The sequence below is a fragment of the Camelus dromedarius genome, chromosome 12, assembly GCF_036321535.1.
Source record: "Camelus dromedarius isolate mCamDro1 chromosome 12, mCamDro1.pat, whole genome shotgun sequence".
NCBI classification, from domain to species: Eukaryota; Metazoa; Chordata; class Mammalia; order Artiodactyla; family Camelidae; genus Camelus; species Camelus dromedarius.
The window spans coordinates 49005565-49032802 of NC_087447.1; the positions used below are offsets into that span (position 1 = coordinate 49005565).

Genomic DNA, 27238 nt, shown 5'->3' on the forward strand with positions numbered 1-27238 from the left:
ATTCTGCATTTTAAAATCCCAGTCTGTCCCTTCCCACCCCCAACCATAAGTTTGTATTCTATGTCTGTGAGTCTGTTTCTGTTTTGTACTTTTTTTTTTTTTTTTTTTAGATTCCACATACGAGTGATCTCATATGGTATTTTTCTTTCTTTCTGGCTTACCTCACTTAGAATGACATTCTCCAGGAACATCCATGTTGCTACAAATGGCGTTATGTTGTTGGTTTTTGTGGCTGAATAGTATTCCATCATATAAATATACCACAGCTTCTTTATTCAGTCATCTGTTGATGGACATTTAGGCTGTTTCCATGTCTTGGCTATTGTAAATAGTGCTGCTATGAACATTGGGGTGCAGGTGTCATTTTGAAGTAGGGTTCCTTCTGGATATATGCCCAGGAGTGGGACTGCTGGATCATATGGTAAGTATTTTTAGTCTTTTGAGGAATCTCCATACTGTTTTCCACAGTGGCTTTCCTTGCTTCCCTCTCCCACTCTTAATGATTTAGTTGCCTTCTTTTACAATTTTGTGTTTATTCTATTTGTAATTCATGGCAGTTACCTCCTTTCCAGTTATGAGTTTCTCATTTTTGTAGCATCCTCCTTCTTTTCTGTTTAGAGTAGACCTGTCAATATTTCTTTTAGCATGGGTTTAGTGTTGGTGAACTCTTTTAGTTTTTGCTTGTCTGTGAAGTTCTTTCTCTCTCCTTCTATTCTAAAGGATAGTCTTGGTGGATAGAGTATCCTAGGCTGCACCTTTTTTTCATTCAGGACTTTGAATATATCTTGCCACTCCCTTCTGGCCTGTAGTGTTTGTATAGAGAAATCAGCTGAGAGCTTTATAGGGGCTCCCTTGTAACTCACTCTTTGTTTTTCTCTTGGTGCCTTTAGGATCCTTTCTTTATCCTTGACTCTGGCCATCTTGATTATGATGTGTCTTGGTGGGGGTCTGTTTGGGACCCTCTGGCCTTCCTATACTTGGATATCTGATTCCTTCTTTAGGTTTGGGAAGTTTTCAGTCATGAGTTCTTCAAATACCTTTTCAATCCCCTTTGTTCTTTCTTCCCCTTCTGGAACCCCTATTATACGTAGATTGGCACGCTTTATATTATCCCATAGGTCCCTTATATTGTTTTCATTGTTTTTTATTTGTTTTTCTCTCAGCTGTTCTGATTGGGTGCTTTCTGTTGTCCTGTCTTCTAGGTCACTTATTCATTCCTCTGCATTTTCTAGCCTGCTTTGTACAGCCTTTAGGTCAGCTCTCATCTCAGCAAATGAGTTTACTAATTCTACTTGGTTCTTTATAGCTTCTATTTCATTTTTGACGTATTTTATATCTCTAAACACTATCTCTTTTAGTTCCTTCAGTACTTTGATCACTCCTCTTTTGAAATCTTGATCTAGTAGGCCATCAATGTCTATTTCCTTGATCATGCTTTCAGGGGATTTCTCTTGATCTTTTAATTGGGAGTGGTTCCTCTGCTTCTTCATATTGCTCATATCTCTCTGGCACTGTGGCTTAAGGAGTATCAGTTATCTAGTTCTGGAGATGGTATGCTCTTAATGATTTTATTGAGAGGTCTTTGTGTCTTCACCCTGTTTTGTGAACTCAGCTTGCTGTTTCCAGAGGCCCTCTGTTGGCACCCTTGTCTGTGCTGCTCCCAGTGGCTGTTGGCTAGCAGATCGTGCCCCCTCCCAGCACTGGGTCAGGTGCTGAGCTCTTTCCTGGTGGGGGGGCGGGTCACTCCCCCTCCCGATGCCACAGTCAGATGCGCTAGGGCGAGGCAAGTGGTTCAGTCGCGCCCCCTCCCAGCACCGTGGTCAGGTGCTGTGTTCCTGCCAGGAAGGCAGTTGGCCACCTGCCCTCTCCCGGCACTGGTCACTCTGCTGCTCTGTGCAGCTTCCCACTCCGCCTTGGGTCAGTGCTCCAAAGGTGGGCTCAGGGAAGACCGTGGAATGGTCCTGCCCCTGCTGTGTGCCAAATCTCAGCTCCTTGTTTGTCTCGGCAGCGTGAATTCTCTGAGGTGCCAGGGCAGAAAGATCCTATCTGCCTGGGCTGTAAGCAAGTCTCAGTCCTGCCTAGGAGGTTGCGGAGCCCCCTGGTTCGGATTCAGGTCTCAGCCCCGCCTGCGCCCAGGTGCTGTGCACAGGAGGAGATGGCGGTGGTGGCTGTACCCTGCCTCTCTTCTCACCAGAAGTGCCAGTAATTGTGGTGCGGGTCTCAGGAGACAAAGGCTATGGCGCTCCTGTCCCCAGGGCACACTAGCCTTGTTGCTTTGCTTTTTTCGCAATTTATGGGGGACCAAGGTTGTTCTGCTCCGTATCCTGTCCCAGCTACGGCACGCAGCACCCTGCAGTCCCCCAGGGCTGCCTCAGTGCAGCCGCCCCAGTCCTCCACCCAGCTCGGGTGGCCTGTCCCGGCCCCAGCTGCCGGCTTGCATCTCGGGCTGGGTGTCGCGGGGACCCTCCGTGCCCGTTTAACTCAGTTCTGTTGGTCAAGGGGTGCTCGGGGCAGATATGAGCCTCGGAGGCTCCCCCTGTCCCCTCCACTGGATAGGGGAGACCCAGCGAACAAGCGCCAGTCCTCCTTTGCCACTCCCTCCCCGCGGGACTGGTCCCGCACTGTTTTGCTTTTTCTTTCTTTTTTCCTTTTCTCCTACCAGATTTTTGGCGTCTTTGTCTTTCGAAGAGGGCACTGTTCTGTCGGAGTTCAGCAGGTGCTCTGGTTGGCTGAGTAGGTCCGTAGATGTGAGTTTTGGTGTATTTGTGGGAGAGGGTGAGCTACAAGCGTCCTTCTACTCTGCCATCTTGCTTCTCCAGGAATACCTTATGATCTTTTCTAAAAATTCTATAAGAGAAAAATCTGTGTTCTACTGAGTAATAATTAAGCCTTAATTAAACAGAAATTAGCTACATTATTTTGTTTTCTTATGTCCAGATCCTTTAAGCCTGAGTCTGTGGTTCAGAGTGGGATGCAGCAAAAGAGATCTGAAGCATCTGTGCTTATTAAAAGGTGTGTGTAAGGGGAGAGAGAGAGAGAGAGACAGAGACTGACTGTAGACTCGGCAATATTAACTGTGTTCCCAGTCAGTGTCGGAGTGAATTAAAATACACAGACTTGTTCCTCTTTTTTAAAATGAACAAATGGAAATACAGATGCTTTCAGTTAACAGATATCAGACACATAAATGATATGACACTGGAAGACTAGTTCTAGAATTGATGAAAGGAGGCAAGCCAGAGAGGTGAGGGTAGAGAAGCTAGCCTAGGGAGGTTTTTAGGAAAGTAGCAGGTGAGCTTGAATAAAATCAGTTGACCTCTTCCTGTCTCATTTATGTAAAATGCTGGTTGTTATGCCTGACCTATTGCTGGCCAGGGGATTTCACTGAATGATTTCTTAAGATTCTTTTAATCTCAAAAATCGAAGTGTCTAGAAGTGGCTTAGATTAGAGTTTTAAAGGGTGGAGGAAATGTGGCCAGGGCATGGAAAGGAACAGGTAAGGGCAGTTAGAGAATTCTATAAAAATGTAAGGTGTAGACTTTGCAAGTTGTGTGTGGGGAATAGTCCAAACAGTAAGGAGACTATGAGAGAAAAAGAAGGTAGTGATTTAAAAGAAACCACAAAGCTTGATGATGGCGGAAGGGAGGGGAGGGGGGAGGGGAGGGGAGGAGAGGGGAGGAGAGAGAGAGAGAGAGAGTTGAGGGGAGGGATAAAAGAACTGAAACAAATCAAGTGGATGAGCTGGTTAAGAGGACAAATCTTGTTAAAAGTATGGAGTACTGGAAAAGGAAGATAACTTAAAAAGAAATGATGTGGAACTTAAGGGATGTGGCAGGTTTTAGAGGTGTCAGGAATCTCTCTGCCATACTACAATAGAAATATCTTTGTAGTTTCCAGAGGGGGCTGCCAGGATGGTGAGGGGTGGCATTAGGGAACTAGCTTTTTCCTAGGGCTTCCTGCCACGTTGAGTACTTTATGTACCTCATTTCCTTTAGTTCTCACATTAATCCTATAAAGTTTATAACATTATTCTCATTTTATAGCTAAGGAGAATGCAGTTCGAAGAGGTTAAATAACTTGCCCCAGAACTTCTCACCTCAGTAGAGTGACAGAGATGGAATTGGAACTCAGGTCTCTCTTGACTCCTAACCTATATTCTTTCTATCAAGCCACTGTCAGAACCCTATGACAGAATGCTCTTCACTTAAATGTTTGTCTTGAAATGATCAACCTTTGCAACATAAAGCTTCCTTCCTTCTGTTTGTTTAATAATTTATACCCTGCCTTGTTCTAAAAAATACTTAAGTTTGCTACAGAGGTGAGTAAAAAGCTGTCCTATTATCCTGTTGTTTGAGGAGACTCAAATCCTTTTGCATTATGCTAGGCTTTTTGGAATGCATCTGTGTAAAGTGTTCCTATCCATCAGCAAATACTGTATGTCCAGAATAAGCAAATATGTAGACAGAAAGTAGATCAGTGGTTGCTTAGAGGAGAAGGTGAAGGAGGAGAAGGGTATGAAGTTTCTTTATGAGGTGATGGAAATGTTCTAAAATTGTGATGGTTAAATAACTGCAAATATACTAAAAACCATTAAATTGTACACTTTAAGAAAAAAGAAAGAGTGCTGGTGTACATATGGAAGGGAATCCAGTCATAAATCAACAAGGGAGGGGTTGTAACAAAGTCTTACCCATTTCTGGGTGCATGGCAGCTAGAGCTAGGCCTACGGAAGCTGCTGTTTTCACTCAAGTATGTGGGAGTGGGGCTCACACACCCAGGCTAGGGGCGGGGAGGTGGGTCCTCTCCAGCCTTTAGCTTCTTGGTGGGACTGAGCTCTGCAAGACCTGAGTCTGATTAAGAAACTAATGTGCTATGGGTATGTAAGAGGCAGAGAGAGTGATGAGTGAGCAGTTAAGAACATGAGCTGTCTAATGTTTTATATCATGTATTAACATTTGAAATCTCTTTACACAGTGTTTTATAAGCATTAAATCTTCTAGCTTTCCAGCTGCATGTTTATACTGGCTGCTCCTCCTTTTCTTTGTTTGTAAGACAGATTCATTGTGGTTGTGGGTATTTTTAGCTTAACTAGATATCCCAGAAACCATCTGGTCTCTTGGCAGTGGAAGTCTGAAGCTAGTTGCCTTTCAGACAATGCTGCTTTCTCTTGTTTATGACTTCAGTATGTGTTTTGAATAGAGAACTTCCCTGGACATGCTGGGTCTGTTCTTTGGCAAAGTAGAATGTAAGATCAGTATGCTGTGGTAGAAAGAGCACAGATCTTAGAATCTTGGAGATACAGGTTTAAACCTTGGCTCAGCTGTGTGACCTGGAAAAATCACTTCCCTTTGTAAATTGAGGATGCTCTACTTACAGTGTGTCTATATGGATTAAATGAAATACAATATATTTAAAACACTTACACAATGCCTGACAGATAGTAAATTCCTAATGAATGTTTAAGTTTTCTTTCCTTAAAGGGGAGATAGGCATTTCTGTATTTTTATTAATTTAGAAGAAATTCATCGAATATATCCCTGTGTCAGGCACTGTGTTAGGGTTTGGGAATTCAGAAATAGGTGTGTACAAAGGTAGGAGGAGTAGTTACTTGCCCTATTTTTTAGCAAAAGATTATTTGAACTCTTAAATCTTAACATTATCAAGTTCACTGTTCTTGACTATTCTCAGCCAGCATTTTGAAGCCTCTTAATCTAACCAAATGCTACAGTAATATCTGTATATTATGTTTATGGTTTACATGGTATTTCCACATTTGTGATTTTTGTGGTTCTTCATGTGACAGTAACATAAAGGGGGGTAGAATTATATTGGAACAAAGTTTATGTGTGGTATTGAAATTGAGTTGGTATTAATTTGAAATAGATTGTTGTATTGTATTTTGTTTATTTTGGAGGTAATTAGGTTTATTTATTTACTTATTTTAGTGGAGGTACTGGGGATTGAACCCAGGATCTTATGTATGCTAAGCATGAGCTCTACCACTGAGCTATACTCCTCCCCTTGAAGAGTAATTGTAAACTAAGAAAGTAACTAAAACATATAAAGAAATAAGAAGGAAGTCAAAATGGTACACTAGGAGATATTTAACACAAATGAAGGCATTAATGGAGGTATTGTGCAACAAAAAAGGTATAAGACACATAGAACAGAAATAGAAAAATGCAGTTCTTCCTTATCAGTAATTACATTCAATGTAAATGAACTAAACTCTCCAGTTAAAAGGCAGAGATGGCAGAATGGCCAAGTATTTGCTGAGACTCACTTTCAATCCAGAGACAGAAATAGGTTGAAAGTGAAAGATGCAGTGACTGAAAGAACTTGAGTAGCTATTATAATATCAGACAATGTAGACTTTACAACAAAAATTATTACAGGATACAAAGAGGATTATTTTATAATGATAAAAAGGCCAGTCCACTAAGAAGATATAACAACTACTAACACATGTACAACTAAGAATGGACCCATAAAATATGAAGCAAAAACTGTAGAATTGAAAGTAGTAGTAGACATTTTAAAATTAATAGTTGAAGACACTAACACTCACTTTCAATGATAGGTAGAATATACAGGTGAAAGGAAAACAAAGGATATAGAAGACTTGAACAATACTCTGTACCAACTAGACCTACCATATATAGAGCACTCTATTCAACAACAGCAGAACACATATTCTTGCACATAGTCCATTCTTCAGAATAGACCATGTGATAGACCCTAAAACAACTCTAAATAAATTTAAATATATTGGAGTAATACATCTTTTTTTTTTTGGACCACAGTGGACTGAAGCTAGAAATCAGTAACAGAGGGAAACTGGAAAATTCACAAACACACAGAAATTAAACAACACATTCTTTAAAAAAAAAAAAAGAGTCAACAAAGAAACCATAAAAGAAATGAAAAGTTCTTTGAGAAGAACGTGAAAATGAAAACCCACATACCAAAACTTATTGGATGCAGTAAAAGCAGTGGTTAGAGGGAAATTGGTGGCTGTAAAAGCCTACACTAAAAAAGAAAAATCCCAAATAATTCAATCTTTTACTTTAAGGATCCAGAAAAGGAAGACTAAACTAAACTTACATCAAGCAGAAGGAAGGAAATAATAAAGATTATACTGATGACAAATGAAATAGAGAACAGAAAAACAGTGGAGAGAATCTTGAAAAGATCAACAAAATTACAAATCTTTAGCCAGACTGACTAAAAGAAGAGGGAGAACACTCAAATTACTAAAATCAGGAAAGAAAGTGGGGACATTACTACTTACCTTATAGAAATACAAAGGATTATAAAAGAATACTATGAACACTTTTATGCCAACAGATTAGATAACATGGATGAAATAGATGTATTCCTAGAAATAAACAAAGTACCTAACTGACTCAAGAAGAAACAGAAAATCTGAATAGACCTGTAAGAAGTGAAAAGGTTGAACCAGTAATCAAAAAACATCTGACAAAGAAAAGCCCAGGACCGGATGGCTTCACTTGTGCTTCTACCAAAAATTTAAAGAAGAATCAAGATGACTCAAAGTTTAGAAGATTGAACACTTCCCAACTTATTCATCCCTTGAGGCCAGTATTACCCTGATATCACAGCCAGATGCAGACATCACAAGAAAACTACAGACCAGCATCCTTTATGAAGCAAAACAACAAGAAGTCTTCATGCATTAGAGAGGGTAAGAGGAATACTTTGGCTTAACCTATCACCCATCCTCCAAGGTGGCACAGCTCAGGGCCAAAAGAAATTTTCCTGGCCCATGATTGTTCTTGTGGGGGAAAGTAAGAGTGTGTGGTGAACACCTGGCTCCTCCAGCTGTGCAAGACACTGCCAAAGAAGCCCATTTCTCTCCTACCTCAACCAGAGTACTGACTCATTAGCTACATGACTAAGGGGAAGGAAGAGGCTGGGAGAGTAGCAGATAGGACTCTCAGAGGGCATTAAAGAGATGAGATCTTACTAGGTACATTATAGACTCTATCAAGAAGCCCGCCCACAAGCCACTGGTCACACCTTACTCATGGATCCTCCCAGCTGGCCCATGGGCACTCCCGTCACTCCACATACCTTCCTCACACATGCTGATACCCTGTGGCTGGCTCTCTGTGCATGCTTCCAGTGACAGCAGGGTTTGGCAGATGGTCAGTTAAGCATGTGTAGAAAGCTAGCCAGAATCTGTGGGCAAGGGAGAGACCACAAACTAGAGCTTTAGTGCCACCCTTAGGAAAGTTAAAAGGGAGGCTGTCAGCCCTTGGCCTGGTGTGTTGCAGGATCAAGAGAAGGCATACAAGCTTAGGAGTTGTGCCACAAGAGGGAGCAAGAGGTGAGGAACTGGTGTAGAATGTCTGAGAAACCCTGAGAAACTACCAGGGCTAATGGAAGGTATTTATCTCCTGAAGGCAGTTAGTAAAGATTGGTTAAGAAAGATTTGCTACTTCAGATACAAGAACAGCAATGCAAAACTTCAGAGAATGTAAAAAATCAAGGAAACATGATGGCATCAAGGGATCACAATCTTCCAGAAGTGGATCTCAAAGACATGGAGGTCTGTGACTTATCCAATAAAGACTTAAAAATAGCTGTTTTAAGGAAGCTCAGTGAGCTATAAGAAAACATAGACAAATCAATGGAATTAGGAAAACGGTACGTGGGAAAAAAAAGTTTAACAAAGAGACAGATCATAAAAGAAATAATCAAACAGAAATTCTGGAGTAGAAGAATACAGTGAATCAAAAGAAAAATGCAGTTGAGAGCACCACTACAGAATGGATCAAGCAGAAGAAAGGAGACTGAAAAAGAATGTAGAAAGCTTACATGATCTATGGGATACCAGTAAAAGAAACAGTGTGTGAATTATTGGAGTTCCAGAAGGAAAAGAGGGAGAGAGAGATGGGGGCAAAAAGCTTATTTAAAGTAATAAGAGCTGAGAACTCCCCAAATCTGGGAAGAGGTTTGGATATCTAAGTTTGTGAAGCTCATAGGTCATCAAACTCAACTTTGAGATCTTCTCCAAAACACTGTATGATCAGGCCACCCAACATGGCTGTTCCCTTGCTCTTTGTACATCCTCTGCTTGACCAGTCCCTGCGTCACCTGCATCCTACTCACATGACTTCCCTTCCCTCTTAATCATATAATATAATCAGTAAATGCCTACATATTTGCCCTTTGCCTGCACCCCTCACCCCCGGCAGTGATTGTTCTAATCTTTAGATTAGAACATTTCCACCATGATAGTTTATCAAAGGGGCAGTGAGGGACATGCTCTTCTGCTGGTTTCCCTGGTAACCAATGAGCCAACTTGACATCAGTTCCCCCTGTAACTGGCAATCTTCCTTTCCCCCTGCTCTTGTAGTCTGTTGCCATGTCCTGCCTGCCATCTGCTGCACACAGTGGGGTGTTGCTCCAGGACCTTGCTTCAGACATATAAGATCCCCCTATCCATTAAACCATTGATGTCTCTGTCACTGACTCTGGGCTTTTCTTCAGTCTTGAGGCTGGGCAAGTTACAGGGCTTGCAGGCCTGCAGAGTGCAGCCCAACAGACACATTATAATAGAACTGTCAAATACTGAAGACAAAGTGAGAATCTTAAAAGCAGCAAGGGAAAAGAGGCTTATAACTGAAGGGAACTTCTATAACACTATCAGTGGAATTCTCAGCAGAAACATTACAGGCCAAGGGAGTGGGATGATACATTTAAAGCACTGAAAGAAAAATCCTGCAACCAAGAATACTCTATCCAATAAAGTTGTCCTTCAGATATGAAGGAGAGATGAAGACTTTCCCAGACAAACAAGCTGAGGGAGTTCATCACCACTAGACCTATCTTATAAGAAATGCTGAAAGGAGTTTTTCAAGCTGAAACAAAATGATACATGAAAATATACAACACCACACTGGTAAAGGTAAGTATATGGTCATATTAAGAATACTCTAATAATGTAACATGGTGGTGTGTTAACCACTTAACTCTAGTAGAAATGTTAAAAGGACAAGAGTATTAAAAATAACTATGGCTAAACTAGTTTGTTAATAAATACACAATATAAAAAGATATCAAGTGTTTTGTGTCAGAATGTTTTGTGACATCAAAAGCAAAATGGAGGGGACTAAAAGGGTAAAGTTTTGTATGCAATCAAAGTTGTTATTAAACATGAAATTGACTGTTGTATCTATAAGATGTTTTATGAAAGCCTCATGATAACCACAAAGCAAAAACCTATAGTGGATTCACAAAAAATAGAAAGTAGGGAATGAAAGCATACCTCTACAGAAAATCACCAATTCACAAGGGAGGGATAAAGGAACAAGAAAACAATAAGACAGCCAGAAAACAATGACTAAGATGGCATTAGTAAATCCCTACCTAGCAATGACTCTAAATGTAAAAAATGGAATAAATTCTCCAGTCAAAAGGCAGAGTGGCTAGGTGGATAAAAAAACAAAAACAAAAACAAAGCCCAACTATCTGCTGCCTACAAGAGACTCATTTCAGCTTTACAGACACATATAAGCCTCAAAGTGAAGGGGTGAGAAAAGATATTCCATGCAAATGAGAGCCAGAGTGGGAAAGAGAATAGGAGTAGCTATTCTTATATAGAGAAGACTTAAAGCCAAAATGGTAACAACAATGAAGGACACTATATAACGATAAAGGGATCAATTCCTCAAGAAGATAAAATAATCATATATGAACCCAACACTGGAGCACATAAATATATTAAGTAATTACTAACAGATCTGAAGGGAGAAATAGACAACAATACAATAATAGTAAAGGACTCCAGCACCCTGCTTTCCACAATGGGTTAATCATCCAGACAGGTAATACATAAGGAAATGTTGGAACTGAACTATACTTTAGACCAAATGGGACAAATAGACGTATACAGAACATTCAATCCAACAAGAGTAGAATATACATTCTTTTCAACTGCATATGGAACATTCTCTAAGATAGATCATACAGGTTACAAAACAAGTCTTAGCAAATTTAAGGAGATTGAAATCATACTAAGTATCTTTTCTGACTAAATTGGATGAAACCAGAAACGAATTACAGCGGTAAAACTGGAAAATTCATAAATATAGGAGAATTGGGGGAGAGGGTATAGGTCAGTGGTAAGAGTGTGTGCTTAGCAAGCACAAGGTCCTGGGTTCAATCCCAGGTACCTCTGTTAAAACAAACCAACCAACCTAATCCTCCTGAACAACCAATTAGTCAAAGAAGAAATCAAAGGGGAAATTGAATGTAGTTTGGTGCAGCCATTATGGAAAACAGTATGTAAATTCCTCAAAAAACTAAAAACAGACTTACCGTATGGTCCAGCAATCCCACTCCTGGGCAGATATCCAGAGGGAACTCTAATTCAAAAAGAAACATGCACCCCAGTGTTCATAGCAGCACTATATACAACAGCCAAGACATAGGAGCAACCTAAAAGTCCATCGACAGATGACTGGATAAAGAAGTTGTGGTATATTTATACAATGGAATGCTGCTCAGTGATTAAAAAAATGAATAACGTCATTTGCAGCAAAATGGACTGACCTGGAGATCATCATTCTAAGTGAAGTAAGCCAGGAAGACAAAGAAAAATACCATATGATATCACTCATATGTGGAATCTAAAAAGAAAAAAGAGGACACTAAAGAACTCACCTACGAAAGACACAGACTTGCAGACATAGTAAACAATCTTATGGTTACCAGGGAAAGGGGGTGGGAAGGGATAAATTTGGGAGTTTGAGATTTGCAAAAGTTAACCACTATATATAAAAATAGATTAAAAACAAATTTCTTCTGTATAGCACAGGGAACTATATTCAATATATTGTAATAATCTTTAATGAAAATGAATATGTGTGTGTGTGTATATATATATATATATCATGACTGGGACATTATGCTGTATACCAGAAACTGACACACTGTACCTGACTATACTTCAGTTTAAAAAAAAAAAAAAAAGAGGGAAGTACATAGCAATAAACACATATTAAAAAAGCAAGATCTCAAATAAACAACCTAATCTTACACTTCCCAAGGAACTAGAGAAAGAAAAGCAAACTAAGCCCAAGGCGGCAGAAGGAAGGAAGTAACAAGTAACAATAGAAAAGGTTAATGAAACAAAGAACTGGTTTTTTTTAAAACGTAAAACTGACAAACTTTGAGCTAGGTTAACTAAGGAAAAAGACTCAAAAGACTCAAAAATGCAAGAGGAAACATTACAGCTGATACCAAGGAAGTAAAAAGGATCATAAAAGACTACGATGAACAGTTATACACCAACAAATTGGATAACCTGGAAGAAATGGATAAGTTCGTAGAAACATACAACCTACTAAGATTGAATCATGAAGAAACAGAAAATCTGAACAGACCAATAGAGTAATGAAATTGAATCAGTAAAAAACTACTTCATAACAAAGAAAAGCCCAGGACCAGATGGTTTCCCTGGTGAATTCTACCAAACATTTAGTGAAGAATTAATGCTAATCCTTTTCAAACTCTTTCAAAAAATTGTAGGAGAGGAAACACTCCTAAACTCATTTTACAAGTTCAGCATTACCCTGATACCAAAGCCAGATAAAGACACAAGAAAACCACAGGTCACTATCTCTGATGAACATAGATGCAGATATTCCAAACAAAATATTAGCAAACTGAATTCAACAGCACATTAAAAGGATCATACACCATGATCAAGTGGTATTTATCCTGAGGATGCAAGGATGGTCCAACATAGCCAAATCAGTAAATACGATATACCACATTAATAGAGTGAAAAATGAAAATTATAAAATCATCTCAATATACACAGAAAAAGTGTTTGACAAAATACAACATCCTTTCATGATAAAAACTCTAAACAAATTGAGTATAGAAGGCACATACTAATAAAGGCCATATATGACAAGCCCACAGCTAACATGATACTCAACAGTATAAAGTTGAGAGATTTTCCTCTCAGATCAGGAACAAGACAAGGGTGCCTGTTCTCACCACTCTATTCAGCATAATCCTAGAAGTCCTAGCCAGAACAATCAAGCAAGAAAAATAAATAAAAGGCATCCAGATTGGAAAGAAAGAAGTAAAACTTTCCTTGTTTGCAGATATCATCTTATACATAGAAAATCCTAGACTCCACCAAAAAACTATTAGAACTAATCAACTAATTCAGTACTGTTGCATGATATAAAGTTAATGTATAAAAATAAGTTATATATCTATACATTCACAATAAAATATCTGCAAAAGAAGGGAAAAAAATAACCCATTCCTAACAGCATCAAAACAAAATAGGAATAAATTTAACCAAGGTTGTGAAAGATCTGTACACTGAAAACAAAATCCTTTGATTAAACTGAAAGAGACACAGATAAGTGGGAAGATATCCTATGTTTATGAATCAAGGAATTAATATTAAAAAATCAATACTACCCAGAGCCATCTATAGACTCAGTGCAATTCTTATCAAAATGCCAATGGTATTTTTTCACAGAAATAGCAAAAACCTAAAAATCCTAAAATTTGTTTGGAACACTAAATAGCCAAACCAATCCTGAGAAAGAAGAACAGAATTGGAAGCATCACACTTTGTAACTTCAAACTTTACTACAAAGCTATAATAATTGAAACTGTGATATTGGCATAAAAATAAACACATGGACCAATGAAACAGAATCTAGAGCCCAGAAATAAACCCATGCATACACAGTCGACTAATACAAGACAAGGGAGCCAAAATGCTCAATGAAGAAATGATTCTCTTTAATAATGGTGTTGGGAAAACTAGATAAGCACATGCAAAAGAATGAAATTGGCCTCCTATTTTATATCACTCACAAAAATTAATTTGAAATAGAATTAAGACTTAATCATTAACACCTGAAAGGCTTAAAACTCCTAGAAGAAAACATTGGGGTAAAGCTCCTTAACATTGGTAACAACTGGCAATAATTTTTTGGAGATGACACTAAAAGCATAAGCAACAAAAACAAAAATAAATGGGAGTACATCAAATTAAAAAGCTTCTGCACAGCAAAAGAAACAATAAAATGAAAAGGCAACCTATGGGATAGGAGAAAATATCTGCAAATCATGCATTTGATATCCAAAATATATAAGGAACTCATACAATTTAAAAGCAGTAAGTCCAACAATCCAGTCAAAAATCAGCACGGGAACTGAACATTTTTCCAAAGAAGGTGTACAGATGGGCAACAGGTATGTGAAAAGTTGCTAACATCACTAATTACCAGTGAAATGCAAATCAAAACCATGAGTTATCACCTCGCACCTGTTAGAATGGCTATCCTCGAGAATATGAGAGATAACAAGTGTTGGCAAGGATGTGGAGAAAGGGAACCTTTGTGCACTGTTGGTAGGAGTGTGAACTGGTAGCCACTATGGAAAATAGTATGGAGATTCCTCAAAAAACTGAAACTAGAACTACCATATGATCCAGCAATCCCACTTCTGGCTGTATAGCCAAAGAAATGAAATCAGGATCTGAGAGAGATAACTTCCACTCTCACGTTCATTGCAACATTATTCACAATAGCTAAGGCACAGAAACAGTCTTTAAGTGTCCATCCATTGTCCATTCATGGATGAATGGATAAATAAAATACGATGTGATATTATATATATTATTATTATTCAGCCACAAGAAGGAAGAAAATCCTGCCACTTGCGATACAATGGATGGACCTTGAGGGCATTATGCTAAGTGAAATAAGTCAGAGAGAAAGACAAATACTGAATATCACTTATATGTGGAATCTTAAAAATCCAAACTCATAAAAACAGAGTATAATGGCATTTGCCAGAGAGTGGGGGAAAGGGAGAGATGTTGGTTACAGGGTACAAACGTCCAGTTATAAGTTGAAGTACGTTCTGGGCATCTAATGTACAACATGGTGATTAACAATTCTGTATTATTATATATTTGAAAGTTGCTAAGAGAGTAGGTCTTAAATTTTCTCACGACAAAAAATAAATGGTAATTACGTGAGGTGATGGAGGTATTAACTAACCCTACCATGGAATCATTTTACAATATATAAGTGTATCAAATCAGCATACTGTGCACTCTAAACTTACACAATACTATATGTCAAATATATCTCATTAAAACTGGGAAAAAAAGAAAAAGCATCCAGATTGCAAACGAAGAGGTATTCTTCCTTTCACGTCTCTACTCACGAATGATATATTATTCGTAGGAGATCCTAAGGAATTCATGAAAAAACTATTAGAGCTAATTAACAAATTTAGCAAAGTTGCAGAACAAGATCACCACATAAAAATCAGTTGCATTTCTATATACTAGGAGTGAACAATGTGAAAATGTAATTAGGAAAGCAATTCCATTTACAGTAGCATCAAAAAAAAGAAAAAAGAATAGTTATGAATAAATTTAACCAAAGAAGTGCAAATCATGTACGCCGAAAACTACAAAACATGGTTGAAAGAAATTAAGGAAGACCTAAATAAAGGAAAATATTTTCTGTGCTCATGGATTAGAAGACTTAATGTTGTTAATATGGCAGTATTCTCCAATTAGTTTTTTATAGATTGACTGCAATACCTATTAAAGTTCCAGTCCCCCTCCTTTTTTTTTTTTCCAGAAATGAATAAGCTGACACTGAAATTCACATATAGAATTGCAGAGGATCCCAAGTAGCTAAAACAATCTTGAAAAAGAACAAAGGTGGAGGAGTCACACTTCCTGATTTCAAAACTTAGGTCCTGCAAAGCTACAGAAATCAAGTGTGTGGTTCTGAAATAAAGATAGATATATCAATCCGTGGGATAGAATCAAGAGTTCAGAAGTAAAGCCATACATCTATGGTCAGTTGATTTTTAGTAATGGTGCTGAGACCATTCAATGGATAGGAAAGAAGTCTCTTCACATATGGTGCTGAGACACCTGGGTATCTACACGCCAAAGAATGAAGTTATACCCCAACTTGACATCATATACAAAAATTAAGTCAAACTGGTTCAGATATCTAAATGTAAGATACAAAACTATGAAACTCTTAAAAGAAAACACTTGGAGAGTTTAGTTGTATAATTACTGCTATTATAGCTCTTTTGTGGTATGTTGTGGTAGACTTCAGTGGCTGGATGCATCTATGGGTCAGAATTATCTTTTCATCAACCTGTCTTAAGTGCTTTGCACAGAATTGGTGCTTAGGAAAGTCTGCTGACCAAATGAATGGAAGAGACAATGACAGTTTCTGCCATACTGAAGTTTACCAAAAAGATTTTAGATTATTACAAACTACTTTAGGTGCCGTCGGTGTGTGCTTGAGTGCTGCAAGTGTGAATTCCCTCTCTGGGCCTTTTCTTTCACCAAAACAGAATTTAGAGGCCATGTAAAGAGGTTCTCCTCAGCAATAGGTAGCTGTCATTTGTACATCTGATAACTTGGGCATATAGCCAAAAGTGTCTTTAAATTTGACTCTGTTACTGCTGACAAAATGGATGTATAGCCTGTTTTTTATAAAAATTATATTAAGCTAGTTTTTAATTTTGGAATGTCTGGACCCTAAAGTATGAATCCAGACTCAAACACCTCTAATGACAGGAAGCTCAATACTTCTCAAAGCAAGTATCAGTGAACTGCTCTTACTATTGAATGTCACAAAGTTCTTTTTTATATTGATCAGAAAATCTTTTCCTCTAAGTGTGTACTTGATTCTCCAGTGGAATCATGTGAAACAATAATGAAATAATAATGCTCTCTTTCAGCTCTATAACCATTTTCTTGACCCAAAGTAAATGTTATTCTTCCCAGCATTTTAATCTGCTATCCAGTTTACTTCTGGGTGGCTTGTACACCACTGACAGTTTGTGTGAGTTCTGGGAAGGCAAGTGAATTTCAATACATTCAAGTAAAATACAAACCAAGCTGACTTCTACGCAGCTGCCTTTATAGGGTGATGTTGAAGTCTTCTACGTGCCCCAAAATATATCTCCCACCAGATAATACAACTCTCACATTTTTTGTTTTTGGTTCAGTGTTCAATTTTGGTAAAGTACAGACATATGATGCAGGTTGGCCGTCACTTTCTCCTATTAATACCATAGCATAGATTAGTTCATCAGATTGGAGCCGTCCAGCACGGTGACGTGGCCATGAGACATAGATGAGAGGGGTCTGAATGGGAGGGAAGACCAGAAGTGCTGGAACAGAAGCCACTGTGGGTAGGCTAGGCTTTCACTAGAGATGAAGGAGGGGAGAGGCACGCTGGGCGTGTATCTTACTACCTCCCTTATAATTTTCTCTGAACTAATCTGGCATAGTAAAACTTTACATCTTTTGCTCAGAAGAGAGATATCATTCCATTCTAAACAGAAATAGAATCACTTAAGGAAATAAATTTCTACATCTGCATGGCTACATGTTCACCTTGTCTTCTGGCAAATCCTCATTTATCCTTCAAAGTACATATGCTACAGGAAGTTTTTCCAACCCTGTTCTCACTCCATCCCAGGTAATTAATAACTCTTTTATTGCCATTCTGTCTCTTAGGTATAATTTTTTGTTGTGTCATTTCACTGTATGGTATTGAATTCTTTGCCTCATTGGACTCTGATTCCTTGAAGACCTAGACTGTATCTCATTCTTTTCTGTATTTCCAGTGCCCAGATAGTGCTCATCAGTGACTGGCATATAGTAAGTGTATGATAAATGCTTGCTGAATAAAGTTGTATCATAGATAAAGTATCTGTTGGTTTTTGGTTTGCAGTATAAAGTTATAAGCTAATGCATGCATCAGACAACAAAATCATGTGTTCTTGAAATCTCTTTAATCATGAGGAGGTAGGCCTTTGGAAGCTCAAATTAATTGATTAAGGGGGAGGCTGCATTTAATTTTGACTCCCTACACAGGAATCTAGTGTACTGCTATGCATTTTGTAAGTACTTAAATATTTGTTTCATGGCTGATTTAGATTGAGGATAAGTTTGGGCCTAATAAAAGGAAAAAAAATGTGTTGTTTGTAAAGGTGATTTAAAACTGTATCTACCTTATTAAGGAAGGTGAAGTGTCTCTCTGAGCATGAGCAAAATAGCCACTGGTTAGCCCAGAAATGAGCCCACAAACTTTTGGTCAACTATTCTTTGACAAAGGAGGCAAGAATATACAATGGAATAGAGACAGTCTCTTCAGCAAATGGTGTTGGGAAAACTGGACAGCAGCATGTAAAGCAGTGAAGCTAGAACACTCCCTTACACCATACACAAAAATGGATCAAAGACTCAAACATAAGACAAGATACAATAAACCTTCTAGAAGAAAATATAGGTAAAACATTATCTGACATACATCTCAAAAATGTTCTCCTAGGGCAGTCTATCCAAGCAATGGAAATAAAAGCAAGAATAAACAAATGGGACCTAATTAAACTTAAGCTTCTGCACAGCAAAGGAAACCATAAACAAAACAAAAAGACAACCTATGGAATGGGAGAAAGTTTTTGCAAATGAAACCGACAAAGGCTTGATCTCCAGAATATATAAGCAGCTCATATGACTTAATAAGAAAAAAACAAACAACCCAATCCAAAAATGGGCAGAAGACCTAAACAAGCAATTCTCCAAGGAAGACAGACAAATGATTAATAGGCACATGAAAAAATGCTCAATATCACTAATTATCAGAGAAATGCAAATCAAAACTATGGTGAGGTATCACCTCGAACCAGTCAGAATGACCATCATTCAAAAGTCCACATATGACAAATGCTGGAGAGGCTGTGGAGAAAAGGGAACCTTCCTACACTGCTGGTGGGAATGCAGTTCGGTGCAGCCACTGTGGAAAACAGTATGGAGATTCCTCAAAAGACTAGGAATAGACTTACCATATGACCCAGGAATCCCGCTCCTGGGCATATATCCAGAAGGAACCCTACTTCAGGATGACACCTGCACCCCAATGTTCATAGCAGCATTATTTACAATAGCCAAGACATGGAAACAGCCTAAATGTCCATCAACAGATGACTGGACAAAGGAGATGTGGTATATTTATACAATGGAATACAATTCAGCCATAAAAATGACAATGCCAATTGCAGTAACATGGATGTCCCTGGAGAATGTCATTCTAAGTGTAGTAAGCCAGAGAGAGAAAGAAAAAATACCATGAGATCGCTCATATGTGGAATATAAATAAATAAATAAATAAATAAATAAATAAATAAATAAATAAATAAATAAATAAATAAATAAAATGAACATAAATACAAAACAGAAACAGACTCATAGATATAGAATACAAACTTGTGGTTGCAAAGGGGGTGAGGGGTGGGAAGGGACAGACTGGGATTTCAAAATTCATAGATACTGACAGGCATATGCAGAATAGATAAACAAGATTATACTATAGCACAGGGAAATATATATAAGATCTTGAGGTAGCTCACAGCGAAAAAAAAATGTGACAATGAATATATGTATGTTCATATATAACTGAAAAATTGTGCTCTACGCAATTACACTACATTGTAAAATGACTATAACTCAATAAAAAATGTTAAAAATACCCACTGGTTTTGCATCATTTAAGCAGGGTCCAGTTTGGAAACAAAGGCTTAAACCAAATGTCCTTCCTGGCGAGCTCTCTCTCTTTGGACAGGATTTGTTCCTAGAATATATTTTAATAAATTCATTCATTTTCTATTGTAGCTATGTGGCTTTGAAAGCACACAAGAGATTGTCAATTCTTTTTCCTTAGCTATCATATGGGCTACTTTTGACTGTCTTTTATTTATGCTCTTTTAGGAACCTACATTCCAAAACGGAAAGGAGTCAGAGCTGCAGTGACACTGGTCAGGACAGAGTAAAGAGCAGACTCAGAGCAGCACCAACCAGCAAAGCCAAGGTATACCTCAGACCAGGCTTCTGCGGCTCTCTAGTCCTGTCCCATAACCTCTGGCACACGGCCACCAAAGAAACTGTGCAAGATGAGAAGAGGCAGAACGGATCATAGGCATACTAGTTATGTTGGAGAATTTTACACATAGATGTGAAAGAAGAGAGTTTGAATTAGTAGCCAGATGGGTGGGATGAGGGCCACTAGAAGACCCTTTTTTAAAAGTTCTCGATGAGTTTTTTTCCCTAAAGGTTTTCAATTTCATTAATTGTTTCAAGTGTGTCAGAATTTCTGCAAGTGGCATGTGCATGCTAAATTAGGGATTTTCCTCATTTCTTAGGCTCACATCACCCTTTATCCCCTTTTCCTCCTTTCCCTCCCTATCCCTCTACCATCATGAAGGAATTATGAAGGAAAAAAATATATGTATAATCTTTTTCATCTCTTTCAGGTCACAACCATAACCCCAGCCTCCAACCCCATCATTGGTGTCCTCTTGTCTACTCAAAACAACCGCTGCCTTTCAGCCCCTGACTTAACCATTGAAAAGCGCCTACCCTTCAGCTCCCTCTCTTCCTTGGCTTCCCTGCATAAGCCAGAGCGCTCTATCAGCCCTGAGAGCAATGACAGCATCTCTGAAGAACTCAACCATTTCAAGCCCATCGTCTGCTCACCATGTACTCCCCCCAAGAGACTCCCTGATGGCCGTGTGCTGAGTCCCCTCATCATCAAGTCAACCCCCCGTAACCTAAATAGAAGCCTGCAGAAGCAGACTTCTTACGAGGCTAGTCCACGGATCCTCAAAAAGTGGGAACAGATCTTTCAGGAGAGGCAAATCAAAAAGACCCTTTCAAAAGCCACCCTCACCTCCCTGGCTCCAGAAACAGGGGAAGACTTCCTGGTCTCTGAAGTTACCCATTCTAACAAGGAGAAGCCACTTCTGGCTTTAAATACAAGACTGTCCAGTGGGCAAGGACTCTCTGAGTGTACAGGACCCACCCCCACTGACCTTGATTATCTCCCCTCTGCTAGCCAGACAAAAGCAGAACAGGGCAGCAACAGTAAGAGGAGCACTGAGATCCCACTGGAAACCTGTTGTTCTTCAGAGCTCAGAGTGGGAGCCAGTGGGACTTCTTTGGAGAAAGAGCAGTTTGAAGGGTCAGGGTCAACCCCAGATGCCAAGTTAGATAAAACCTGTATCACAACAACTATGAAAATCTCAGCAGTTAATTCAGTGCCACCCAAAAACAGTGTTTCAGGGGTCCTTAAAACAAAGAAACAGCTGAAGACAGTGAATCATTTTGATCTGCCTAATGGTGTTCTGGCAGACAACTTAGGTGAGGAGCCACTTCCTTCCTTGCGTCGGGGCCGGAAAAGACGCTGTAAGACCAAGCACTTGGAACAGAATGGCTCTCTTAAGAAACTGCGACAAAGCAGTGGTGAGGTGGGTCTGGCCCCAACAGACCCAGTACTGCGAGAGATGGAGCAGAAATTGCAGCAAGAGGAAGAGGACCGGCAGCTGGCTCTGCAGTTGCAGCGCATGTTTGACAATGAGAGGCGGACTGTGAGTCGCCGGAAAGGAAGCGTGGATCAGTATCTCTTGCGGTCCAGCAACATGGCTGGGGCCAAGTAGCACCTGATGAACAGTGTTACCTATTTTTCAGGTCTTTGGGCTTGATCATATACCCTGAAGAGCTCAGTGTTCTCACTTTGGGTTTCTTTTAATGGCAAAACACTGTCCAATATGGTTCTGAGAGGTTCTGAGGGCCTTCATAGTATGTATCCAAGGGAACTGTGTCTCTGCCTCCCTGTGACCCAGGCCAGAAGCATTCTTCACCCCCTAAGTGACCCACCCCCGAAGGCTTCTGGGCCAAATCTGGCAGCTTGGAATACGATTCAGGAGCACAGAGGCCAGGGTTTGAAATGGTAGAGGAAAAAGGGGATACCTTCTCCAACTGATAGATCTCCTGGCTTCTTTCAACAGGTGTTTTAAATCAGCCTTGCAGATAAAAGTTAGTTCCATCTCAGTTCTCTGGCAGATCTGAAAAGGTAATGTTCTCCTTCCTCCTTACTGTTGCCACAAGTAAATATACCTAATGAAATCAGTTTTTATGCTTCTACAAAGTTAACGTACATTCTCTGTTTAAAATATAATATTTGATTAATGCTCTATAGTTGACAGACCACATTCCTAGTCACTGTTTAATGTGGTCTTCTCAGTAGACCAAACACGTAAGCCCCATTTTCAGATGATGGAATTGCAGTGCAGATGTTCAGATTCTCTCAGCTACCAAGTGGCGTAGCCCAGACTGATGCTGGGTCTCCCAACAACAAATCCCATGGATTTTCCACACTTAAGAGGTTGCCATAACGGACTGCAATCCAAGGGCATGCCAGGAGAACCTAGGGAAAGCTGGCTGGGCTTTGAATCTCGATTGTGCAGAATCCACATGGAGATAATTGAGACTGACTGGAAGTATAAACATATACTGTGCAGTTATCCCATCCCTACTGAATACAGCCTCTGTTTTCCTCGGGGTTCCACGCTATGAGATAAAACTGTACTTGGACTTCATTATTACTCTCCACGTGGTGAAGGGTTATCTGCAATGTTGATCTAAAATCCAAAAAATAATTTGCCCAGAAGTCAGGCAAAGAACAATACTGAAACTCCATACTATGGAAACAAGGTATCTAGCTGTATGCAGCTTGTAAATTCAGTCCCATGGACCTTTGGGGTTTATTTTCCTTAGCAGCTGACACCATGTGTCTTTTGCATCTCTGGTGGTGCTTGGTGCTTCTGCCCACCTGGGCTCATTGAGAGTAGGGATTAAGATAGGATTTTAGGGAATCTCAGGTGGGCTGGCATTCCCTGTGCATGTATGAGTTGTTACTATAAAGTCACGTGACTGGCATATTAACACACCTTTCGGATCTTGATATATCACAATGTATGTTGTCCCCCTCAGGTGGTCTCAGCAGGATACTGATAGTATTTCCAATGATGTTGCCATTGGTGAAAACATTTCTGGAACTGTCCTCAAAGTCTGGAGACATCTATATATGTAATGTCAGAACTGGAAGGGACGTTAAAGGTCATCTGTTCCAACTTCCTCCTCTTACTAAGGCAGAAGCTAAGATCCAGAACAATGACTCACTTATCAAGGTCACACGGGATTTACTGTATCACCTACTTTTGATTCTTCTCAGGAGATTTGCCTTGTTTCTTCTCTGGGCAGATCTTTAATTTCTGGGGTTACAGGAAAGAGAATTTTAAGTCTGAAGCTAGTCAGAAGCGATCTGAAGACTTGGAAAGAGAAGGTGGCTTATCCAGAGGATTTGGAGTCATAAATGAGGTGCAGCTATAAAGCAGTCAGAGCCGTTTTCTTGTGCAGCTCATAAACAGTTCCCAAAGAGGAGTTCCAGAGATGTCTTAAGCATTTTGGTCATCATTGAGATTTGTGGACCCTCCTCAGTGACTACTTTGGGGGAAGTGTCACTCACCTGAATGTACGTATGCTGTGTTGTGTGTGTGTGCGTGCACATGTGCAGATGTGTGTTTAGAAAACATACATCAATCTCATTACTGTATGTTCATGCCACTTCAGTTCTAGGTTCTACTAGCAACATACACCTGACAAAGGCTGCTGAAGGGAATATTGGTGCACAAGATGGAAGAGCTGGCACTGGCCTGTACAGGACAGGGAGAGTGACTTACTAAATGCCCTTAGAAAAGACATCAGTTACTGCCATTTCATAGTTTCTTTTCGATCTTAGTAAATATTATTGGAAGGCTAGTTTAATTGGTAGTAGCAAAGACACTTATTTTTCCACTTGACACCTTTGTCTGTATCTCCAATAATTTGAAAAACACTTTTCAGTTGGAACTGATTTTTGTTTTTGAAAAAAAAAGATAAATATTTTTAATAGAAAAAGATAGATATATATTTTAAATATCTCCCCAAAGTAATACTTTCATTTTAAGAAATTGCTTAGCAGTAGCAACAGTTTTAGTGTCAGGTGCAGAGTGGAAATTCTCGTTAAGTGAATATTCCAAGTGCTGGGTCCATCTTACTGACCACCTACTGTGGAGCCTCGAATGGTACTGACAGTTTTTCCAAACTTCCAGATGAGCAGTAGTCCTTCAGATACAGGCGACGCAGTTTAGATTAAGGAGGAACAAGGCTTACTCTTTAATCAGCTTGGCCTTGGAGGAGGGGAAAACCACTAAGGTATTATCTGTACTTTAAGATGCTTCCCATACTTAATGACTAAAACTTGAACACTTTCTCGAAAATTTCCCTCTCCTGTTGCTTGATTGTGAAGTTGGTCACAAATGGAGTTGTAGCCATGAATTCTTTGGAGAAAAAGACAAGGAAGGAAAAAACAGTGATGGGGAGGGTTTGTGAGCTAGAATGAGAGATACACTGTCTCACAAAACAAACGTTTGTCACAAATCATTGGAATCTGATTCACCATAGGAATTTCCTGTGTCCTTCTAACTCTGTTCCTTGTGTATATGCATTCTGTGTTTTTTCTTATTAAAAGGGAAGTTATAAGAGGTTGGAGGATGGGTCATTCTGATGGGAAATCAAAAAAATGTGGTGGCCTGAGTAGGGGGCTCTCAGCCCTTTTTTATTGAGTGAGGAACACTTTGGGAACATGGTCATGACCCGTTGATTATATTTGCTGGAAGAAGTCATCTGGGCCTGTTGGGTTGGTATCAAATCTGGAGATTATGCACCTAGCCCCCGGTCCCTTTCATATAACTGCCTCTTTTCAAAAGGTTAATTCTTTTTGGCTGAGGCGTCCCAGGAAAAGCTTTTGTTAAGTGGCTTCACTTATTTTTTTTTTAATTTTTGCCTGGAGGAAGCACTGGTGATGAATGCCTTCTGTTTGTTGTTGTTGTTGTTGTTGTTGTTGATTTTCTCTTAAAGAAAAATGCCCTTAAGAGAGTAAAGCTGCTTAATTAATTTCTATGTGACTACAAACTGACACACTAAGATGGAAAGCTGCCACGGTGCTTGAGTGGTGAAGCTGATGATAGCAGTCTGTGCTGTTCATCCTTCCTGTTCCATTTGATAGACATTTCCTGAGCTTCAAACTCGTGCCAACCCTGTGCTGGGTCATGGAGATATAGGGAAGGGAAGGACAGTCCTTGCTCCTGAACTCAGTGTCTGTTGGGATGTATTTGAATGTATGTGTGGCTTGAGAGTTTGTTGATGGTTTTATGAAAGGCCACAGTCATCTTGGATGGCCCATTCAAGATACTGTCCAGCACCCTTGAACAACTTAGATACCATCAGTATCTGTGAGTTTGATTGCAATGCTGTTTTCCATTTCTTAAGTGATTTTACCAGAGGAGAATGACTTTTCTCCTCCAGTGATTATAGGACAACAGCATCTCTTAAGAGCTGCTTTTAGCATAAAGCCCCAAGAAATGAGGCAGGCTGTGGATCACAGACACGGTCAGAAGAGGCTCACTTCTCAGCTTAGTAACCTCCTAAGCTCTTGCTCAATCAGACCTCTCACCAGAGCTGGAAGCAACTTGAGATTCCTTTTTTTCCTGCGGGGCTTTTTATTGCGATGGAAGGCCAGTAGGTGAGGAAGGGAAGAAAAATGAAGGCTGGATCATAATCATAAAATATTACATGGCTGAAATGGGCACGAAAATCATCCAAGTCAAACTATCCCCCCTGCCGACCCTCTTGTTTTTTAAGAAGTGAGGAACTTGAGGTTCAGTGCCTCGTGCCATGTTTGTACCGCAGTATTCCAGAGTCTGAATGAATCGTCCTTTACTCACACACACGTACAATTTGCTAATAAGGGGGACACCCAAATGGATTTAGGAGTCTTTTTGTTTTAAAAGCTTTTTCTTCCTGCTTTTTTCAGGTAGAATTAAAATGTACCTATATCCCCTGAATATATACCCATGTAGGGAAAATCCCCATAGAGAGAGTAATGTGAATGTGGAATCTTGGGAAGTGATAACATTTTGATTGGAACAGCTGTCATTTTAACTACCAAGGATTAAAACCCAGCCAGCACTTCATTTTTCTTAGAAAATCAAGAACTCCTTAGGGACTTGAATTTTTCTCAGCCAGCCTTTTCCGCATCAACCTACAGATTGGTCTTTTGGCCTGTATTTTAGAAGTGAGTAGAGCTGCTTATAAATTCTTGTGACTCAATGAGAAAGCAGGTCTGCCTTTAAAAAAAAAAAAAAGTTGGGGGTGGGATTTTAGGAACAGAGGCTGCTGAATAGACTTTCCTCCAAAGATACCCAGAAATGCATCTTTACACATGATTGTTATCCATAATAGCTTTTTGAAGAAGATTGTTCTACAGAAAAGAGACGTACGATATATACAGAAGACACCAGTTAGAGACTGGTTAAACTGGATGAAGGAAAAGTGCCAAGACTGAATGTGCACACTGTTCTATGTAATATCAGTATTTTTTTCCCTAAGAAAAATACATACTTTGCTTTGTGAGTAAATGCTTCCTTAATGCCTTGTCTCAGTAAATGTGGGAGGCAACCTCAAACTTGGGGCAGGCTCCCTTTCTACCTTTTCTGGTGTCTTAACTAGTTGGACAAAGCCAAGGTAAGGCCAGGCTTATTCCTCTCTCTTTTCTCTCATTTAATATGGGGTAGAAACAGGCAATGCCCTCTTCAAAGATCAAGCCATGAGAGCTTGGGTCCTGGCTCCACGTGGCAGCAGATTCTCCCTTGTTGGCCCTGCCCCCTCTCCAAGCTGTGCGACCACTGGGAGCCGGGGCTCTCCCTCAGTGGGTTCAACCTGAAGTCCTAACGAGAGAATGGATAACCATGCAAGGTAAAAAGTGACTATCTCAAATGCCAACTAATGGATTAATGAATGGATTTTTTTTTCACCTGATACACTGTTTACTCTCTTTGTAAAAATGCATTGTCCTTAGGGCCTTATCCCCTCCCACCTGGAAATAGAAAATGGGTTGTATTTTGGTATCATTCAACCTGCTGTTTGCATGAGAGTGGCGAAGGGGCTTGGATCCCTGGCACTGCCACTGCTTGCTGCCTTCTCTCCAACTCATCATAAAGAGCATTTTGACAAAGACAGAGGACTCAGAACAGGGCACTCCCTACCAGGGATGCTTCTGCCAACAAAGAAAATCAAAGGGGATGACGTGTTGTTTATTTAAACAGTACCAAAGTGCATTCTTCAATACATGTTTGCCAGCTTGAGGAGAGGCCCAAGTTGAAAATACAGTAAAGCAACCTCATGAATGTTCTGTTTCTAGTCCAAGTCTTATGTCTGGAAGGCAATCTCAGACAAATC

The 27238-nt window shown here is 39.6% G+C and overlaps 1 protein-coding gene across 2 annotated transcripts in view; it reads left to right on the plus strand.

The window, feature by feature from the left end:
* RNF169 (ring finger protein 169) overlaps positions 1-26418 on the plus strand; it is an 82284-nt gene extending 55866 nt beyond the window's left edge. Inside the window, exons 5-7 of one of the 2 annotated variants that reach the window (XR_010383421.1) lie at positions 19832-19931; positions 20374-21971; positions 22892-26418. Coding sequence is in view for 1 of the 2 variants with exons in the window: in XM_031460337.2 (XP_031316197.2) it covers positions 19832-19931; positions 20374-21555 (1282 nt within the window). In the remaining variant the exon portion in view is untranslated. Of the gene's footprint in view, positions 1-19831; positions 19932-20373 lie in introns of both variants that reach the window. The other variant, XM_031460337.2, reaches the window with a different exon arrangement.
* The last annotated feature ends 820 nt before the right edge of the window (positions 26419-27238 follow it).